Source organism: Sinocyclocheilus anshuiensis, unplaced genomic scaffold, assembly GCF_001515605.1.
Source record: "Sinocyclocheilus anshuiensis isolate Anshui unplaced genomic scaffold, SAMN03320099.WGS_v1.1 scaffold758, whole genome shotgun sequence".
Lineage (NCBI taxonomy): Eukaryota > Metazoa > Chordata > Actinopteri > Cypriniformes > Cyprinidae > Sinocyclocheilus > Sinocyclocheilus anshuiensis.
The window spans coordinates 773,213-794,070 of record NW_015548126.1 but is presented as its reverse complement, the minus strand read 5'-3'; the positions used below and the strand labels follow the sequence as shown (position 1 = coordinate 794,070).

General features: G+C 36.6%; 3 protein-coding genes across 4 annotated transcripts in view; 1 reads left to right on the top strand and 2 right to left on the bottom strand.

The window, feature by feature from the left end:
- LOC107704743 (insulin receptor substrate 1-B-like) overlaps nucleotides 1-5,176 on the bottom strand; it is a 25,591-nt gene extending 20,415 nt beyond the window's left edge. Inside the window, exon 1 of the mRNA XM_016507732.1 lies at nucleotides 1,660-5,176. Coding sequence (XP_016363218.1) covers nucleotides 1,660-4,960 — 3,301 coding nt within the window. The 5' untranslated portion in view covers nucleotides 4,961-5,176. The remainder of the gene's footprint in view (nucleotides 1-1,659) is intronic.
- Nucleotides 5,177-7,314: 2,138 nt separating this feature from the next.
- On the top strand, nucleotides 7,315-12,643 carry LOC107704711 (rhomboid-related protein 4). 2 transcript variants are annotated; one of them, XM_016507699.1, is made up of 8 exons: nucleotides 7,315-7,527; nucleotides 8,289-8,441; nucleotides 8,638-8,917; nucleotides 9,381-9,513; nucleotides 9,632-9,720; nucleotides 10,240-10,296; nucleotides 10,499-10,606; nucleotides 12,096-12,643. In XM_016507699.1, exons 1-8 carry the CDS (start codon nucleotides 7,525-7,527, stop codon nucleotides 12,194-12,196), a joined length of 924 nt encoding a protein of 307 aa, XP_016363185.1. In that variant the 5' UTR covers nucleotides 7,315-7,524; the 3' UTR covers nucleotides 12,197-12,643. The 2 variants fall into 2 exon arrangements, with proteins under 2 accessions (XP_016363185.1, XP_016363184.1); XM_016507698.1 differs by having other exon boundaries at nucleotides 7,316-7,527; nucleotides 10,499-10,663; nucleotides 12,096-12,639.
- Nucleotides 12,644-14,055: 1,412 nt separating this feature from the next.
- LOC107704741 (collagen alpha-4(IV) chain-like) overlaps nucleotides 14,056-20,858 on the bottom strand; it is a 56,263-nt gene continuing 49,460 nt past the window's right edge. The window contains exons 46-49 of the mRNA XM_016507729.1: nucleotides 19,324-19,440; nucleotides 18,942-19,121; nucleotides 17,576-17,862; nucleotides 14,056-16,439 (exon numbers count right to left, since the gene is read on the bottom strand). Of these exons, the coding sequence (XP_016363215.1) occupies nucleotides 16,182-16,439; nucleotides 17,576-17,862; nucleotides 18,942-19,121; nucleotides 19,324-19,440 (842 nt within the window). The 3' untranslated portion in view covers nucleotides 14,056-16,181. The remainder of the gene's footprint in view (nucleotides 16,440-17,575; nucleotides 17,863-18,941; nucleotides 19,122-19,323; nucleotides 19,441-20,858) is intronic.

Sequence of the window (20,858 nt, the reverse complement as noted above, 5' to 3'; positions counted from 1 at the left end):
TTCTTTTGTTTTACTGACTGTTCACTTGCCTTTAATCATGTTTGAACTTTCTCAGACTATACGTACTTAAAGTACTTAAGGTGTATGGAAAGCAAAGTCACAATGATATACATTTAGTGTCATTCATTTTTTTGTCATTCACATTGATGTTAAAATGACATTTTCTGATTTGTGACATTACGTTTTATGTAATGCTAAAACACTGCTGATCACTTTCAGAGGTTGTAGTGATTCTTTCTTTTCCAAGAAAGAATGTGAAACAAATTGGTTATATAATTTTCATTTTTAAATATTTTAAAATATAATTTAAATAGATTTTTCACACTTTAAGCAATATCGTATCGCATATCGCAAATGGTAATTCTGTCATCACTTACTTATCCTCATGTCATTCCAAACCTGTATGACTTTCTATCTTCCGCACAACACAAAGAAGATATTCTTAAAGATGTCTCAGTGTTATTAGACCCCATTGAAACGGTATGAACAAAAACAGTTTAAACATTCTTCAAAATACCTTTTGTCTTCTACATGAGAAGAAAAAATCATACAGGATTGGAAATTACACAATTTTCTTTTTTGAGTGAACATCCATCCCCAACAATATCCTCATTTCTTTTTAGTGAAACCATAAAATCATTAAGAGCTAAAACAAAAAATAATTAAATAATAAATGTCTATAAATAAATTTTCACTTTAGTATCCACCTAGGTTTATGCCATATTGAACACATTTGTGCTGGAACTGATTACATAAAAAATAATAACAATTAAACTGATCACCAAATCATTAATACTCCTAGACTGAACACAAATGATTCTCTGAATCTATCCTGAACAGATGGTTAATAGTAAACACAAGCTAATGGAAAAATACTATCAACAGTAGTAGCATTGTCATCACTTGTGCAAGAAGTTTAAATGCATCATGGGAAACCCACACTGCTCTGCTAAAACTTGATATGCAATCATTAGGATACACACAAAAAAACATTGCACATTGGGGAAAAAAACAGAAAAGTATAGGAAGGCCAAGAGGGTGGAAAACCCTTCACTCGCTGAAGGGCAAGTAAATAAACTAAAACAACGATGATACAGAGTCAGCCAGGCATGACACACAAACCCTTGGGCGAAGTGGAGAATGCACAGTAGTGGCAGCTCTGTAGACTTCTCACAGCGCTTGATTAATATCAAAGACAACTCTGAAGAGTTGACTCACACACTAAGTAAACTTCCATTCAGGAAAAAGACATCCTATAAGCTGCTTAGTGACTCACAAATGCATATATGTGCTGTTTTTTTCCTTTTGTCGCATCGGGAACAAGTGTAGACATGCTAACCCTTTCTGCCTCCATTCACAAATATGTCCATTTATCAGCCTGAAGAGGCCCAGTCATCAGTGCGAGGGAATCTAAACCCCCTTAGCTCTCTCCTAAGATTTCAGAACGGGAATTTCCACCAAAGACTCAAACTACACAGATAAATGGGGGCTGATTTTATAAATAATAACATGATATGCATATTACCTATTAAATGTTCTAGACAGGCATGATAACACAAAGACACTAAGAAATGTATAGCTCAAACATGCCAGTACTCAAGAACACAGCATTCAAGGTGCTCTTTTGATAACCATTCTTAAACAAACATTTGGTCTTACCTTCTCTGCTTGTGAGATTCCCTCTGATCTCATCTGATTTCTGGAAGTTTATACTGGCGTAGGCTCTGAGCTCTTCTATATCTTCGACAGCTCCCAGCTCCACTGGCCGAGATTGGAACGCATTCCAGTCTGGAACATGCTGCTCTCCATTCTGCACCAGATCCAGATCGATGTAATTCAGGCCGTTCTGGTCATGGTTTGTTAATGTGGGAATTGGGCCTGAAGTGTTTTCACTTTGTCCGTTGGTTAATGTAGATGCAGGTGGAGCGGCCGAAGCAGCAGAGGCCTCACCGGGTCTTAACCACACATTCTCGAAAGAGGCGGAGCTGTGGCGCTTTACTTCCCCTGACTGACAGGTGGTCGACGTGTCAACTGACCCTCTGGTTGTAGTGGAAGCAAAAGTTTCTGAACTGTGTCGTCGTCGACCCTGTGGGTCAGCCCGGATTACTTTAGCCCCTTGGTTCCGCCCAGAAGTGGAGTTTACCCGTGTGAATGCACTAAGACCTGACAAAGGGCCGATCAGAGCCGGTCTTCCTGGAGCAACGCTTAATGCCGTCACATCATGATTGGGTGATACAGAACAAGGAGGGGCATCATCTGCATCCGGCAAGGCCTCAGTCATCAGCATCATTTGAGTATCTGGAAAGCTAGTGCAGGATGATAACTGCATGCTGATGTAGTCACGGTCACATATGCTCTCACAGGGAAGTGGAAGGGAGGATACAGAGTTTGATGGAGTAATTTTGGCATAGTCTGAACAGGAAGTGGAAATCTGCATTTCTGGGGACAAATGCCCTTCTGGCCTCGACCTTAACTGCATGTTCATGTACTCAGATGATGAAAGGTCTGATGGGGCCTCAGCATCACTTCCGGAAAACACAGGTGGGAACAGTGACGCCAAGCTCGCCGAAAACGCCTTGTCGTTGAATTCAATGTTGACATACTCGCCAGGACTTTTGGGCTCTGTGGGGAAGGGACTCTCACGTGTTCGTGGAAGAGTACTTGCTTTGCTAGTGTCCAGTGACAGACGTGTTGGACGTGTCAGCCTCCTGTTGCCCTCTGACCTTTTGGGTTTGACAGACTGCTGTGAGTTGCCTTGACCACCCAAGCTGTCGCTGCTCGCTGAAGAAGAGGAAGAGTCGGCGTACGCCAATCGACTCGAGCCTAGTGATATCCGAAGAGGGCTCTGGTCCTGCTTCCTGTTGGCGTGTTTGAAGGAGCGGGGCAAAGAGAAGTAAGCATACATCGGCCTGGGAGGATCTTCTACAAGGTTGAAAAAGCAGTCTGGAGGCGTGCTGGTCGTTGAACCACTAGCCGAGGACATGTTTATGTAGTCTCCACAAGATGGCACTTTACCTTCCATGCTCTCTACAGAGAGCTTAGGGTTGACGCCATTAGTCCAGATCTTGCCATAGTTTGTTGTGCCATCTGGAGAGCAGCTGCCACTTGGTGACATCATCATGTAACCATTGGAGTCAACATGCGAGTGTTGCCGGGGGTTGATAATTTGCTGTGGTGCAGACACACTTTTTGGACTCATGGGCATGTAGTCACCGCTTTTCGCCGTTGGGGTCGCAGGCGCAACTCCTGGCAGCATGGGCATGTAGCCATCATCTTTGTGATCTGGTCTACTGTGGTCTTTAGCTTGTGAAGTGTCTATACCTTCCTCTGGGTATGAATGTGTTGGCATGAAGGAGTGCCTGTATGTTGACGATGATGACGATGCAGAGCGGCTTCTTGGGTATGTGGGCATCATTACAGTATATTCCTCCAGCGAAGTAGCGGACGATTGTGAGGGAGTTTTTTGATGGCACGGAGTTGGCGGCGATGCACCAGAAGAATGCGTTCGCTTCCGGAAACATTTCTCCAGCTCGGGCTCCTCCGGTCTTGATGGCGTTCCCCTGGATTGGCTTCGTGATTGGCTCCCGGCACCAGGAAGTGAACCAGGCTTGGCCATGCAGATGTAGTTGTTTATCTCTTCCTCCCTGGCAAGTGGCGTGTGGCCAAGTGAGTCTGGAGTCACGCTACAGAAGGAGCTTCGAAAGTCACAAGGGCTGGATCCATATTCATCCGAGGAGATGAATCCGCCGTCACTGGGCGATCCAGATATGGAGGCGCTAGAGCGGCGTGGAAAGAGGCAGTCAGATGTGGATCCGTGGCCGCTGGTGCTGCTGGAAGACAGGCTGACGGGGCTGATGGCTGAGGGGGAGCACCGTGAGGTGGGCGTGGGGATTGATCTGCTGTGATTGAGTGGCGGGTGAAGTCTTGAGGATCCACCCCTGTGTCGCTGCGATTGAGGTCGGGCTGTGCTCGGACTGCTTGGACTACCATCTACGGATGCCGGTCTGGACATGGTGCCCTCCCCATCACTGGACGCTCTCACTCTGAACGAATGGCTGTGTTTGCCAGGTCTAACAGGAGAAGTGGCCGTCACACTCTCCGCCCGAGAGCGCCGGCCTAAGCCAACTTGACTAGGGGGAGGATTGTTGTGATGATGCCTCCTGACAGGTACTGAGATGGGGTTTGAGCAGTTAGAAGATGACTGACTTTTGCTGCGGGGTCTGAACTCCTCACTCATGGCTTTCATGGCTTCTAATATAGTTTCATGCATGTTCTGAGCCACAACGGAGTCGTCCACTTGCATCCAAAACTCCCCGGGCCCTGTCACAGCAGATCTCCCGACTTCAATGAAAAAGAAATTTTCAGAGTGACCACATCTCCTAATGTTCATTAACTGCAGGACCACAGCGGCCGCATCAGAATTGAGTTTCACAAAACTGATAGTTTTATTGGTGAGGCATAATCTGTAAACACCAATCAAGTTCTTTGTGTGACCCAGACCCTTTGCTTTCAAAATAACCTGCCAAACCTCTTTGAAGGCAGGTCCCGGCGTGGCTTCGCCGTAATTATCCTCGCCAACTCCGCGGCCCGCAGCAGTTTCGTGGACCTTACCTCTGTTATGAAGATCAACCAGGGCTTGATACCACGACTCCTGCTCTACCTCGCTGTCAGCAGCGATGGCGAAGTACTCATCCTTGGTATAAAGCGCGACGAGATGTTTGTTTTTAGAATCTGCTCTTTTGTTGATGTTAAAGCAGCTCTCCAGCGGAATGGACCTTTTCGGTGCTCCAGACTTGTGTCTCCACTTCTTCTCGTTTTCATAGTACTCCAGTCGGGACGGTCCGGAGGCGCTCGCCGCCCTCAGTACAAAAAACCTTTTGTGCATGCTTTTGGGTTTCCTTAAATAACCCACCTTCTTCACGTCCGAAAAACATCCTTGCTCCGTGGTGGGGCTTGCCATGGTATAAAAAATAAATTATAGAAAAACTGCAGGATCGAAAGTCAAACCCTTATGCATGTACTCTTCGCCAAATGTGAGCGCTGAGACAAAAATGGTTCCATTGAGTAAAAATAGAAAAATAGCACTTAAACAGGTCACTTTTGTGCGCTCCTTCAAGAGCTTCAATTGTAACAGTTCATCGATACTGTAGTAAATTACACTTGGATTTTTTTTTCAGCAGCATTACATTGTTACTAACTAAGTTTAAATAATCCATCGGACATCCTCAAAAATATTGCAAGTACCGGAAAGCACCAAGTTTATGATGTAAAAAACACAAAACAGTACAAGTTACAAAACAGTGTCCTTTTCAGTCCGGAGATCCGAATGCATGATCAAAACAAGCGCAGTCAGCAGCGCACGACCCCATTTACCCCGGAGATCAAAGCGCTGTCTGCAAAAATCCCAAAAGTGCAATTACACAAAGCACCGACGCAAAGTATACATCTGACCGTTATTTACAACGGAAACGTACCAAGTCCGTTTGAATTGCTGCATAAGTTCCTCTAAAACTCGCTGAGTTTTCTTTTTTGCGACGCCGTAACAGACCAAAACAAGGCACCGCTCGTGTATGTTTGTATGGAGGAGTTGAGACTGGGTGGGGGTTGCAGCCTAGCTTGTTACGATACAACTAAGAATCCCGCCCCTTTTGGAACTGTCCTCATTTGATTGGAGGGATCTAATGTCAATCATTGTGTGAGAGACGTGTGATTCAAACATAGTGGTGGGGTTTTTGATTCTTCCCAGTGACTCGAATCTTTTGAATTAGTTCGCTAAAAAGATTCATTTTCACTGATTGTTTCTGTGAACTTTTCTGCAGGATGCGTCGTGAAGCCAGTAAGAGAGGGATTCGTTTATTTAAAAGATTCATTCAAATGATTCATCCACGAGCTACACCACTATAAAGTTTTATTTAGATGCGGTGATGAAAAGACACTATGTAACTATGCGCTGCAGTTATTTATAAACACACAATTGTAAAATAGAAAGTCGGTCATACGTTAGTTTACAGTGTTCATTTTACTGTATTTACATTGATAAATATAGTGACTAATGAACAATATGTACTGCAGGTGCAATTGAATTGCGGAGGTGCTTTGAAGTACACATTGTTATTGTTTTTATTACTATGGGGATTAATTATAGTTATATAATGTGTGTAACATGCAGTTTTGTCCACCCTGAAAAATGTAGCCTATTTTCAATAGAAAACAAGAAAATATAACATTAACATCAATAATCATTTGAAACGAATTCTACACTGCAAAATGTGGTAACATGCAATTGTTACCTTAAAGATGTATTTCTACCTTGAATAATTAAAAAGAAGAATCTAATGAATAAAATGAATTTCAAATAAATAAATGTACATAGGAAATTCATATATAGGCACATAGTAGGATTCTTCCTTGATTTAATTAAGAACCTTTAAGATTGTTTCCAAACTTTAGTAGAATCCAAAATCCAATAATAGTACTGTACACACTCCTTATGTTTTATTCCCTATGATATCTCTGACGATAACATTACAATATCTTTGAAAATTGATTTTGTACAAAGAGTATTGGTTAAAGGAAAATTGTAGTCAGTATTTGTAATTCAGTTCATACTGAACTGTATATAACTAAATGTTCACTTACAAAGTAATTTAAATGAAGCGTAGTCACTTTGTTAATAAACAATAAAATCAGTTTATTTGCACTGTAAAGACATTTTCACATCTAACTGAAAGTATTCGAAAACTGCAAATGCACAATGAAAGTCTGCCACTGCTGTACCTCTCTGTATTCATTGAGCAATACTGCCATCTGCAGGCAAAATACGTTTCATCACATGAAAACAGCTAACGATACGTTTATCTTTGTGTCTTGTATTTTGTTCATGCAATTATCATTTTTTTGGTAATTGATTTTCTTGTATAAATTGCTGTATTCATTAGCCTACTGCTTGAGTACAGCTGTAATAACAGAAAATTAAACGTAATAGTCAATTTATGTGAATACAGTACAAAATAGTGTTTATTGTTTTATATGTAGCCTAAGCTAAAACATTATCTTGATAATTTTCCTTGCCATACATAGCTTTGGAATAGGCCGTTGATGTGTTAAAATAGCTATACGCTACATTCTAGGTTAATTTTATGTTAAATAATAGTTTATCAAACATATCTTATAGGTTTCACAACAAAACATAGGATTTGATTGGTCTCTTCTGCATTAGTTACAGGGCACGAACGTGTACCGTATTCGTGGAATGAACCAGTAAAACTTTCAACTCAGACAGTTCACTTCTAGAAAAAACTACAAACGTCAGGAGCGATGAGGTCACGCGACCAGAAGCCCTCGTTGCATCACTTCCGTGTTTACCACCTAGCGAAAGATAGAGAAATGAGAGTAAAATCTGACGTGTCCTACTGTTGATAGCCAATATTAGGACTCGGGAACGCTCCTTTTACTCACAACACAACATCCAAACCAAGCGTAGGAACCTCAAGCCTTCCAAACAGGAGCTGTCACTCAGATATTATGGTAAGTGATTTGATCCTACACAGTAATTGTTTATGTAGTCTAGTACATTTACACTTCAAAGTAATAATAGAGCTTTTATGGCATATAGAGTGCATGCATGACAGTTTAGTACGGATAATAGATTCTTTATTTAAAGAAAGCGATAGATTTCTCGTTTTGATAATCTTTTACTTAAAGGTTCTTGTGTGTGTACCACCATCCATGCATGATAGTTTTATTACCAAATGAAACAAAACAATTATTGTTATGATATAATACCCAATTTTGACAGTTATGAATTTACATGAAATACACAACTACATTTAATTATCGTATGAATAAAAAAGAAGGGCTTACATCTGTGTGCGTTAGCTTTGATGCTAACTATATGCCAGTATATTTGTGACAAATTGAAAATACAGTATAGCCTACACTTTTAAAATTCAATTGGAAATAGACGAAAAATTTTAATGACTCATCCTGCACTACAGTTTTAGTCCAATCAGATGCTCTCAAGAATGGAAATGCCCCTCCCCCAATACTACCTGCAATTGGCTAGCCAGATGCCAAATAATCATGCTTAATGATTTTACATGCTCTGTAGACAGATGTGTATGAACTGCAACTGGAATAATTATAAACTGATTCTAAAATATTTACGAGTAAGCAGCGGTCTGTCAAGAAATATAAACAAATTTTTATACAGATAAAACACTGGTTCTCTGTGTTTGAGGATGTGGTTGTGTATTTTAGATGCTAATAATCCGTTATATGTGTTTCAGATGCGTAACAGACAGAGGGGATCCAATCTCGGCCTGCTCCTGCTGGCCTCTCAGGTTTTCCAGCTGGGAATCGACAACATCCCACCTGTCACTCTTGCAACGCTGGGCCTGAACGTCTATTTGTTCCTGTTTCCTGTCAAACCCCTCCTACAGGTACATGTTATTATAACTTCAACACTAAAAATGGGTCACATCTGCCAGTAGTGAGTCAATGAAGAAAATTTGCCTGCCATTAAACTGTGTTTTGCAATATTTTATTAGAAAATATATTGAAAAAGTGATAAGTTGCACATGTTACAATAAAGGCAAGTTGTAGACAGTACTTAACGTTTTTTTTTTGGTATTGCAGACGTGTTTGAGTGTTCGAGAGGCGTACTGGTACAGAGACTGGAGTCGTCTGCTGCTGTCGCCGTTTCACCATGCTGATGACATGCACTTGTACTTCAACATGGCCTCGCTCCTTTGGAAGGGCATCAAACTGGAAAGGAAACTGGGAGGCGCCTGGTTTGCGTACCTGCTCTCTGTCTTCTCTCTGCTCACCGGATTGGTCTACCTGCTCCTGGAGACGGGACTGACACACATGACAGAAGACTCCTCATATAGTTTACAGTGTGCAGTGGGCTTCTCAGGTGTGTTAAATCAGGATGGATTGCACATGCTTTGAATTAATTGTTTTCTATTTTATTATATGTTTAAATGTCATTTATTCCTGTGATAGCAAAGCTATAATTTTCAGCAGCCATTACTCCAGTTTTCAGTGTCACATGATTACTTTGATATTATCAAAATGTTGATTCTTTGATGAAAGAACAGCTTTTATTTGAAATAGGCATTTTTGTAACATTATAAATGTCTTTACTGTCACTTTTGATCCATTTAATATATCCTTTCTCAATAAAAAAAATATTTATTTAAAAAAATCTTACTTTTAAACGGTAGTGTAGATGTATCTTTTATTAAAACATTAATACTGTACAGTATATGCAGTTGGTGGAAAGAATAAAAAGGAGTAGACAACAGAAATCAATTGATTCATATGTGTCATTGTTATATTTTTCTACTGAGAAATAAGCTGTTTGTGATTCGTTTCAGGTGTTCTGTTTGGGCTGAAGGTGGTGAATAATCATTATCATCCAGGAGGGGCCACATACATCATGGGCCTGCCTGTAGCCAATCGCTACGCCTGCTGGGTAGAGTTGGTCCTCATCCATATCATGAACCCTGGGTAGGCATGAAACACGTTTCAAAGATGCTAGAGTAAAGGGTTTTTTTTATAAGCATGTTTTGATTTGTATCTGAATCACAGCTTGTATTAGCACACATTCACACACATGTCTTTGCAGGACGTCATTTGTCGGACACCTGGCTGGGATCCTGGTCGGTCTGCTCTACACAGCTGAACCACTAAAGAGCCTGATGAAAACCTGTGCAGGTAACACAACATTTTCAGTGTTTTTTGTTTTTTTAAGTGTGTTTGACATCTTCACTGTTAATATGTGTATACACTACCATTCAATAGTTTCAGTTCAGCATATTTTTTTTAAGGAAATTAATGCTTTTATTCAGCATGGATGCATTAAATTGATCAAAAGTAACAGTAACGATATGTATGTTACAAAATATTTTTATTTGAAATAAATGTTCTTTTGAACTTTCAGAGTCACAGTGTTCACAAAAACATTAACTGTTTTCAACATTGATAGTAATAAGAAATGTTTCTAAAGCAGCAAATCAGCATTTTAAAATAATTTCTGAAGAATCATGTGACACTGAAGACTGGAGTAATTATGCTGAAAATTCAGCTTTGCATCACAAAGATAAATTACTTTTTCAAATTAAAATAGGAGCATAAGAGATTTTCAAAAACTTTAAAAATCTTACCAACCACAAACTTTTAATTCAGCAATGAATGCATCCAGCCACATAAACAGCCATGACTGTGTCATTTCAGGCTTTGTGATATCTAATGGGCAATATGGAGGGCAACAAACATACTACAATTCATCAGGTAAAAGCTCTTTTGGTTTTATAGGGAAATACTGATTTAGTTATAAAGACTGCAATCTGATTTGAATCACTACCATCCTAGAAATGGCTCTGATTTTGAGAACCAATAAAGATTAAATGATTTAGGGATTGTTAACTAGACCATTGTAGCATCGCTCTGTTGACATACTCAGGATCGATTATTTGTATGTCTGTGTTTACAGGATACAGTGGATATGGCACGCCGTATCCACCAAACTCTGGCGCCCCCTACAGGCAGCAGTATGACACACGCATGCCCTCTGCACCGCCCCAGCATCCCTATACAGCAGGTCTGTCAGAAGATGAGCAGTATGAGACAGCTGTCAGGGCCAGCCTGAATGACAGAGGTCAGGTGGTCAAAATGACCAGTTGATACTTTTAAAAATGCTTTGTCATAAACCACTTTGTAAAGAAAAGTATTCTATTTTTGTTTTATTTTGTTATACAGGTGTATCTAAAAAAAATTCGTATAAAATATCTTTTTTTTTTTGTAACTTATTTCAAAAAGTGAAACTTTCATATATTCTAGATTCATTACGTGATGTAAAGTAAAATATTTCAAAAGTTTTTTTTAATTTTTTTTTATTTTGATGATTAGAGCTTACAGCTCACGAAAGTCAAAAAGCCAGTATCTCAAAATATTAGAATATTTACATTTGAGTTTCATTAAATGACAATCCCTACAGAACAAAAAATTCCGGGTATCTCTTGTTCTTTGAAACCACACTAATGGGGAAGACTGCTTACTTGGCAGTGCAAAGATGAGAAACAGTCGATCCAACAATACAGACGAGCTGAAGGCCGCTATTAAAGAAACTTGTGCTTCAATAGTGCCTCAGCAGTGCCACAGGCTGATCGCTTCCATGCTAGTATTCTATAGAAATACTAGAATATACAATATTCTAGTATTTTGAGATACTGGATTTTTGACTTTCATGAGCTGTAAGCTCTAATCATCAAAATTAAAACAAAAAAAAACTTTTGAAATGTTTTACTTTACATGTAATGAATCTAGAATATATGAAAGTTTCACTTTTTGAAATGAGTAAAAAAAAAAAAAAAAAAAAAATTTTTTGAGATGCACCTGTATATCTAGAACAAAACGGCAACAAATATTTGTACATAAAATATGAACAACATTCCTTGACATACAGATTATTAGAAAAGAAGTTGCTGACCACATTCCAACACAACTAATTTATTCCCCTGTGTTTTTGCTAACACTAAAGCTGCAGAAGCAGACTGATTAAAGGAATAGTTCACCCAAAACTATGTATTCATCCTCAGGCTATCAAAGATGTAGATGAGTTTGTTTCTTCATGGGAACAGATTTGGAGAAAGCATTATTATATTAGTATTACATCACTTGTTCACTAATGGATCCTCTGCAGTGAATGGGTGCCGTCAGAATGAGAGTCCAAACAGCTGATAAAAACATCACGATAATTCACAAGTAATCCACACGACTTTCTTACAAACACAGCTTTTCGCTTCACAAGATGTTAATTGATGGACTGGAGTCGTGTGGGTTACTTGTGGATTATTGTGATGTTTTTATCAGCCATTTGGACTCTCATTCTGACGGCACCCATTCACTGCAGAGGATCCATTGGTGAGCAAGTGATGTAATGCTACATTTCTCCAAATCTGCTCCGATAAAGAAAGAAACTGATCTACATCTTGGCTGGCCTGAGAGTGAGTAAATCTTAGGTGAACTATCCTTTAATTCTTTACTGTACTAGCAGTTACAATGTGTAACATTGTTATTTGGTTTTGTAGGTGGTTTTACGCAGGCTAGATCATCACGTGGCTCTTATGCCCACTCAAACCCAACTCCTGAAGAGATCCGCTGGCGACGGCTTCAGAGGTTTAACAGCTGAACAATTGGAGAACGTGACATAATGATAATACTACTAGATTGTTTACATTAAAGACAACACCAACAACCGTTCAGAGCTAGCGGAGAAGATTCCTCCACTGCTGACTGGTTGTGTCATTGAATAGCTTTTATGATGTCATCAGTGGGAGGTTTCAAAGGCCGTTCCCTGTATTTCTTATTGCAAAAAGTTTGTATTTACATTTGTTTTGGCTCTAAATGCTGATCTCTTTGTATGAACGTTAAAAGTTGAACATTAATGAAGTGAACATTCATGACATGGTTGTGGATGAGAGTGCCTTTTGCAGTATGTTGAATGTACAGTAAGATGATTTTGTCAGTGTGCCATTAAGTCTTACTAAATGTATGTAAAATCTCTCAAGCTTATAGCACTTATTTCCAAACATTTCATCCTATACTCTGTTTCATAAGAAAGTATATTTTTGTAAATAAACAATAAATCATTCTTATTCTGGTATGCTGTAGCTGGTTTTACATTGGTTCCAAGACAAGATTGGTTCCTCTGTTTATATGGTAAATTATAAAATATGTAGTAAAATTTGTACTAATTCAGATTAATAATTACAAATATATAATTATATTCAGTTTACATGTATTATTCACATGTAATATTTATATGTATTATACACTGTAAGAGACTTACTGTATTTAGATGCATAACATATACAATACACTACAATTAAATTTTTAAAGAAATTAATACTTTTATTTAGCAAGAATGCGTTAAATTTAGCAAAATTGACAGTACAGATACTTACAATGCTACAAAATATTTCTATTCCAAATATGCTGGTATTTTTAACTTTTTATTTATCCAAGAATCCTAAAAGAAATGATCAGTTCCACAAACAAAATAAAAAGTGATTTCAGCAAAAAAACAAAAAAAAATCTTACCCCAAACTTTTTAACGGTAGTGTATTTACTATATATATTTTTATAAAGTCCACAAAAAGTGTTTTTTTGTATTTATTTGGAATGCTGATGTTCTCTTTGTTAAAAGAGTTAGTTTGAATTATATGGAGTTATGTTTAAAAAAAAAATTAATATATGGGTTTTATTAATGGGAAGAATGCACCAATAGTGAGTGTGCTTAGTACAGAGTGTCTCCTAAAACTCAAAAATAGTGTATAAAAGAAGTGTAAAAACAATAAATGATGTGAAACTTTGTTAGATGTCTCAGTTCGGTGAGTTTATATATTCTTTTTACCAAGGTATTATTGCATGTTATACAAATATCACAATTTATTAGACATTTAATACACAGTAAGAGTTAAACCTGATTGTTAAGTGTAAAAATGCATGTGACACTGAACAAGATCAAACTTCTGGGAAAGAGTTTTAACAATTTGTGTTGTGTACGTCCATGCTCAGGTGTAACAGTACAGTACTCAAGACATCAAAATGTCCCCAAACAAACACAGCGGATTGCATTTCTAACCAAAAATCAGACAAAAATAATAATCACTTCTTTTAAAAGGGAACACATTTTTCATTCACTGTTAAGTTTTTAATTTCCATCCAAAATAGCACCAAAATATCTCTAGCTAAATAAATACTCTTGACATTTAGTAAAAATATAAAGCAAAGCTGTTCTGTCAACAGTGCAATCATATGTACATACAGAAGAATATATCGTTCAAAACAAAAACTGCGTAGGACCCCTTATGTGGACTGTAAAATACTGAAGGTGTTAGTTTCATTTAATGGCTTGTGTTAGTGGGAAAATATATATAAAAAGCTAAGCAGGAAAGACTTTCAAGTGTCCAATAATGAAATGGGAAGCTGAATGGCAACGGTCCTTTCACAAACACCAGAAGACACGGAAATGACTGTTTTTTTTTTAATATTAAACAGTACTTTAAAGACGTGCCTTGTGGCCAGAAGGGTCTATTAGAAACTGTATGTATAGAAAACAATGAAATAATGGGGTGTTTTAACATTAACTACTGACTGAAGTCTTATATCCTCCTACCTTAGCCATATTGACCTGCTAATGCTAGCTTTTGCCACATGGACATGCATATCCTCTGGTAACCCAAGACGACACTAAAATGTTTGTTGGTTCAAGTTGTAGAATCTTCAGACAAATTAAATTGTAGTTCCCTCAGCTTGTTGACTAAAAACGGCTAGCGAGCTAGTTGTTGTAGTTCAACCGGCAGAGCATAGCATTAGCAAGGCTAACATTCCCAGTAAATTAACTGGCTTTATTATAGTAACCATGTTTTTCCCCCCAGATTTATTTCCATTTGTATAACCACAGTTTAACTACAAATACCATGGTTAAACTATGGTTAGTGTAGCAAAACCATGGTTAATTTATTGTTAGGTACCTGATCTCATGACGAAAACATACCTGTGGGAACTTTTTCGCAAGACGCGAAATACGTACCAATAAGTACACATCACTGCCGTTTCCAACAGAAATGAACACTAGTGGAGGTAAAACAGCGAGCACTTGTAATCGTTTTCGTACACAGTTATGATTACAGCTCCATACTGTATGTTTTTATTTTCGGATGTAACAAGCTTGCTCGGTCACGAATCCTGTGAAAAACATGACTCACGATGAAAGAGCTCATAGATGACATATCGAAAAACTTGCATGCTCAAGATTGCGTTTTTGTGTCACATTCGCTTTTGTTCATACTATCAGGTAGGTTAAGTTAGGTGTAGTGGTAAGGTTAGGTGTTGTGTAGATGGTACGTTATTTTAAAACGTCACAGCGCCACTCAACAGACATTTCAAGTCAGAACTGTGGTGACACGTACAAAACCAACGTCGTATAAAACGTACCATATGTACGTTCATCTGTTCCGGGGGAAAAAACTGAGTTTAAGCGCCACTCAGTGGACATTTCACATTGAATATGTCACGAAACTTGCATGGCTCTACGTATTTCGCGTCTTGCAAAAACGTTTTCGTCCTGCGTCATCAGAGTGGTTTAACTACAATATAACCATGCTTTTTTTTGTGGTTTTATTTGTAGTAAAACCACGGTTAATTTTCATAAGGGGCATATTGATAACATGACTTGAATGTCGCTTGAGATGTGTCTCTCAAATGACTAAATCTTCCTAATCATTTTGCAAATCAACAGCTAAAAAATATTGTCTTGGTTTCCTCTAGTTCCTTATTTCAGTTAAAGAGCAATAAACAGTAAAGATGTTGTCACATTAGCAAAACTGCGGTAATATTTCGCAGGAAAAAGGTCTATTGTTAACAGTGTGTGAACCAGTTGCGAAATCTGCATGGTAAAATCTCACCTTTAAGTGAAATCGCTTGGATTTCTATTGAAATGACTGGATTCCACCCACACACACACACACACACACACACACACAAAAATCACCAAATAACGATAAATGTGACTGGATCTTAATTCTGCACAATGCTTGGTTTAAAATCAAAGTGTAGAAAACTTTGGGAGTCATTTGTTGATTTCTATACAGAAAAAAACCCGTACCTACCTGCCACAGCAATAGCAATTTAGCTATCTGCTGCTACCAGACATTCCTATTTGATTTTACTGGATCATGTGAGTTTTGTTCTTAAGGTTTAGTATTCACGATATATTTTGGTTAAAAATGGCATACTAATAATTGTAACACCAATATAATATTGCGTTGATAATGTTTTGATGTGCGCAAACATAATACTTGCTGACACTAAGGAGAAAATGAACATTGGTATATAGGTATCTGTGCAAATGGTCTTGGGTTTTTGCTAGCACCAAAATGTAATACAAACGAGAAGACATAAAGGAAGTCATGTTAGACTGAGCTATGTGGGAACGAATCCAGTGAAGTAAAAAGTTCACAGCCTGCAGTTCACCAAAAATGGTCACAAATGATGTCCTTTTTATCTTCTCCAAAAAAAGTGACCAAAAGCATCTCAATCACTTCCACTGCGGTGACCTATTGATGTGCATTCTCAGTGCAGTTTTTTTTGGAAAACACGAGAGACTTGTGTCAGTTGTTCTTCATGCAGACGCTGCATAAGCTGATGCTGTCGCGCTGGTTCTGTCCGTTGAGCACAGTTCTGTCGGGAACCGAGTCAAAGCGCTGCACGTTCGCTCTAGTCAGCCAGAAACTGAAGAAGGTGGGGGAATACTGGCACGTGCCATACGAACCTTGGCACTCCACGAACGGCTGACTGCGGAAGTCCTGCAAACAGCTTCCTGTCGATGTCAGAGACTGTCCACCTCCCTCGTCCCCTGATCCTGTATGCTGGAACAAAGAAATGAAGATGCATCATGTGATTTGTTCAAAATGTAAAGAGAAGTCCCTTTTGCTCACCAAGGCTGCATTTATTTGATCAAAAATACAGTAAAAACTGCAATATTGTGAACTATTTTTACAATTTAAAATAACTGTTTTCTATTTTAATATATTAACAGATGTAATTTATTTCTGTGATGCAAAGCTGAATTCAGTATTCAGATTTCAGGATTATTATTTGATTAAAAAGTTCAAAAGAACAACACTTATTAGAAGTAGAAAACGTCTGTAAAATGATGAATCAATTTAATGCATCTTAATCAAAGTATTAATTTCTTGTAAAAATCTTTTGAAATTAAATGAGAAATACAAAATAGAAACTAATTCAAAATATTCAAAAAGTCTCAAAATGAATCTAAAAAAAAAACATTTTCATTTCTTGAAATAGACATTAACTAAAATAAAATTAAATATAAAATGTCCACTAGTTGATTTCACTAGTTAAAAGCTAGCCAAATAAACATATTTAATTTAACTTAATGCACTAAAATAAATTAAAGTAAAAACTGAAATAAATTAATAAAAACTATACAGACATATTTTTTAAATAATAATAAAAATGACAAAACAAACAAAATGACTAAAATGTTAACTAAAGTTATGAAAATGAATACAAATTCATTCAAAATATTAAAACAACAATAGTATTTCAGTGATACTAAAATAACACTAGATATTACACCATAGCTCTGTTGAAAATATTAATATATTTAACATTTTCATCAAAGTATTGATTTCTTTAAAAAAATCTTCTGAAAGGCAGTATACATAGACTAATGCTTATAGATTATTCTGACTGAAAATGATACTAGCATGTTGGTAACAATATCATACTGGTCATACTGAAATGGTTCATGTTTAACTAAATGTCTAAGTATATGTCTAAGTATATAAATATATATTTTATTCAGTAATACAAAATATTTTCTTTATTTAAATATATTATATGTGTGACATTTCCGTTACCAAAATTAGGTAATTTAAGGCTTTCGCAGTAGGAAACATCTAAATCTAAAACATCTAAAAAAAATTCTGATAGGCAGCTTACTGGGGTTTGGAACATAGTCATACGTCGCTTTCCTTACCATAAGGAATGAATATCCAAACCAGAGTCTACTCCAATTGGATGGACACCTTGGTCGAGTCCCGTTTTGACTGTGTAATGTAATGGTTGGCGATGACACCTCACACACCACACATCTGCTGATGTGTTGCCGAATTTCCATCCCCCTCAGAATGGAATTCATGGGAATTGAGGCAGTTGTAGACAGCCAATAGGATTTGTCATTGCGACTGGCATAATCACAGGTGTCCATATTACAGCAGGAAAATGGCATGGTGCTGAACATACGCAAACATGAACCTGCCTGGCCTGGTGAAAATAAGTTTGAACATTGTTGTTATCACTGTTATTAAAATTAACTAAAACCTTTCACTGAAACTCTTTAACGTTAACTGAAATAAATATGAATAATTTTATTTCAGCTAGTTGCAAAAGCAGCACTAAAATTAAAACGGAAATAAAAATGAATAAAAACTATATAGACATCTTAATAAAACGAATAAAAATGACAAAAACAACAACAAAACTACTAAAGCTTTCAAATTAAAATGATAACAGAAAATACAAAAAATGTAAATGAATTTAAAATATACAAACAAAGAATAATAGTATCTCAAAAACATGGTCGTTATTTAAAATACAATACAGATTAATTGAAATAAAATTAAATATAAAAATTCTGCTAGCTGCCAAAGCATCATTTCTCATTTTCATTTAGTTTAACTTGATGCACTAAAATAACTCAAATTAAAACTGAAATATAATAAAAAATATATTATAAAATATAATAGAAAATATATCGAAATATTTTAAATAAAAAAATAAAAATAAAATAAAATAAAAACAAGAAAAGCACACAACAAAATTACTAAAACTTTAACCAAAAATACAAACTAAATAAAATAATATTAAAATGTATAATACAAAATAAAAATCTATTTCAAAATATAAAAAACATAATATTCTCAAAATTAATCTAAAAAATGAAATAAACTTGAAATAAAAATAACTATAAAAATTTCACTAGTTGATTTTTACTAGTTTCCAAAGCAACATTTCTCATTTTCATCGAGTTTAACTTAATGCACTTAAATAACTAAATTTAAAAACTTAAATAAAATTAATAAAAACTATACAGACTATTAAAAAAAAAACAACAACAGCAAAATTACTAAAACAATAACTAATGTTATGGAAATAAAAAAAATATATAAAACAAACAAACAACAACAATAATAAAAAAAAAACTATTCAAAGGATTTTAAAAAACTATAGTATTTCAATGATACTAAAATAACACTGGTTGTTATATAATTGGTTCCAAAACCCAGTCAGCTGACCAAGACAGCATTTTATGAAATCATAGGTGCTTTTGAGTGTGAACATACCCAGGTCTTGTGTGTGTGCTCTCTCTTGACCCTCCAGATATAGTAGGCTGTAGCCAATCCATAACTCTGTTAAGCCCTTAGGACAAGTGGGCACAGCCTCAGACTGGCTGTGCTTCACCAAAAGAAAGCCGGAGGACAACGGTCCAGGAGGACCCTGATCACCATCTGGTCCTGGGGGTCCTGGGATAGAAAAAGAAATGTATGGACAAATGGTTGGGTTGATGAATGGGTCGATGTGAGTCATTCTGGATAAAATATCTGCTAAATGAATGAATGCAAAATGTATTGGATGAACGATGGCAGGAGGAAAGAGGATATAACAGTGTCAGGCTCAGTTGGGTCAATAATTACTACAAGGTGTTAAGGATACACACAAACATACCCCGAGAGCCCCTTTCTCCTTTCTCGCCGCTCTCTCCAGGGCTTCCAGGTAGTCCGACTGGTCCTTCTGTCCCAGAACGTCCAGAGAATCCAATATCTCCATTTTGTCCCTTTATACCTGAGCAAAAATAGACAGTGTTCATTCCAAACACAAACATTTACCCTCATTTGCACTTCTGCATGTACACACCTCAAGATTTTGACATTAATGGCATCGAGCATTATAGGTTTTCACTCATACGAACTTAATGTGATACATCTGAATGTTTTGAAATCGAGAAAACTGTTTTCGACTACTTCAATAAAGAATATACAGTACTTTGTGCAAATATAAAGTTAGAGTTATATATTTATATTTTTACATTATGTGTGTGTGTGTATATATACACATTGAAGAAGTGTTATTTTGGTATTATTTATATATTATTATAGCATTTAAAATTATTTTAAATTAGCTTTTATTTGTAGATATTTTTTTTGTTTTTTAATTTTAGATTATGTGCTTATGTCATTTTAATAGTATAATTAAAAATAAAACAATTGGTGGTGGGAAAAAATATTCACTCAAAAATTGCTACTTAATTTCAGATGTATTTCGTTAGATTACTCCGGTTTAGTAACTTAATCTAAATACTTTAGAATACTTTGAAATACTAAGCTATGTAACACAAAGGAGCATATTAAATTGATGCCTTGTTTTATGTTTCCCAACTCTAAATAAAAGTGACATCTACCAGTCATAAGATTTGTGTTTTCTTTGAATTTTATTTTTAACAACATCAGTTTTCCACAGCATTTCTATGAACAACAAAAAAAATGTTATGTAATTTATATCTACCAATCAATATAAATTCAATTTGAATACAATGAATGGGATTCCGTGCTGTTTCATGCCAAACATATCATAAAAGTAGCCAAAAACAACTGGCAAAGTTCTCCAAGTTATACAATAGATCTGTTTAATGAATGGACCAAACTTTAAGTTATTACTTCACTGATAATCCTCTCTATGGAGAAGCGATCGGCACAAAAGAATCACCGAGTCAAAATTAACGGCTCGTTTCCCAAAGCAAATACGGTCGCAAGTAATGTCATTATAGTTCAATGTAATTTAACAACCACAGTTCGCTAACGATGCTTTTGGGAAACACACCTCAGATCTATCCAGTTTAATGTGAACCATTCACACTGGTTTTGTTAAACAAAAGAAATTGTTCATTTAAAAGATTGAATCAAAAGAATCATCTGTTCACAAATCGGATCATGAACTCGCATTACCGCGCCAAAGATAATCTATTCTTGAACATTTCGAATGAATAAAGACTTCAAGTTCATCTGTAAAGCACACAAAGCTATCGTTTGACTTTATAAACTTTTATTTCATGCATGATTCGTATGGATCTGTTAACTGAATGCAAAGTGTGAATTCTAGGAGAATTCGGTGTCATTCAGTTGCTGCATGCAGTTTTTTTTTTCAACAGAGAATCAGTTGCCTTATTGGTTGAAATCCCCAAACTGTTTACTTAAATATTAAAT

Excerpts from the sequence above, each read along its gene's own strand:
- LOC107704711 (XM_016507698.1), top strand. Across the intron at positions 9,514-9,631 it reads ATCCATATCATGAACCCTGG|GACGTCATTTGTCGGACACC; the intron begins GTAGGCATGAAA and ends ATGTCTTTGCAG. Across the intron at positions 10,297-10,498 it reads AACATACTACAATTCATCAG|GATACAGTGGATATGGCACG; the intron begins GTAAAAGCTCTT and ends CTGTGTTTACAG.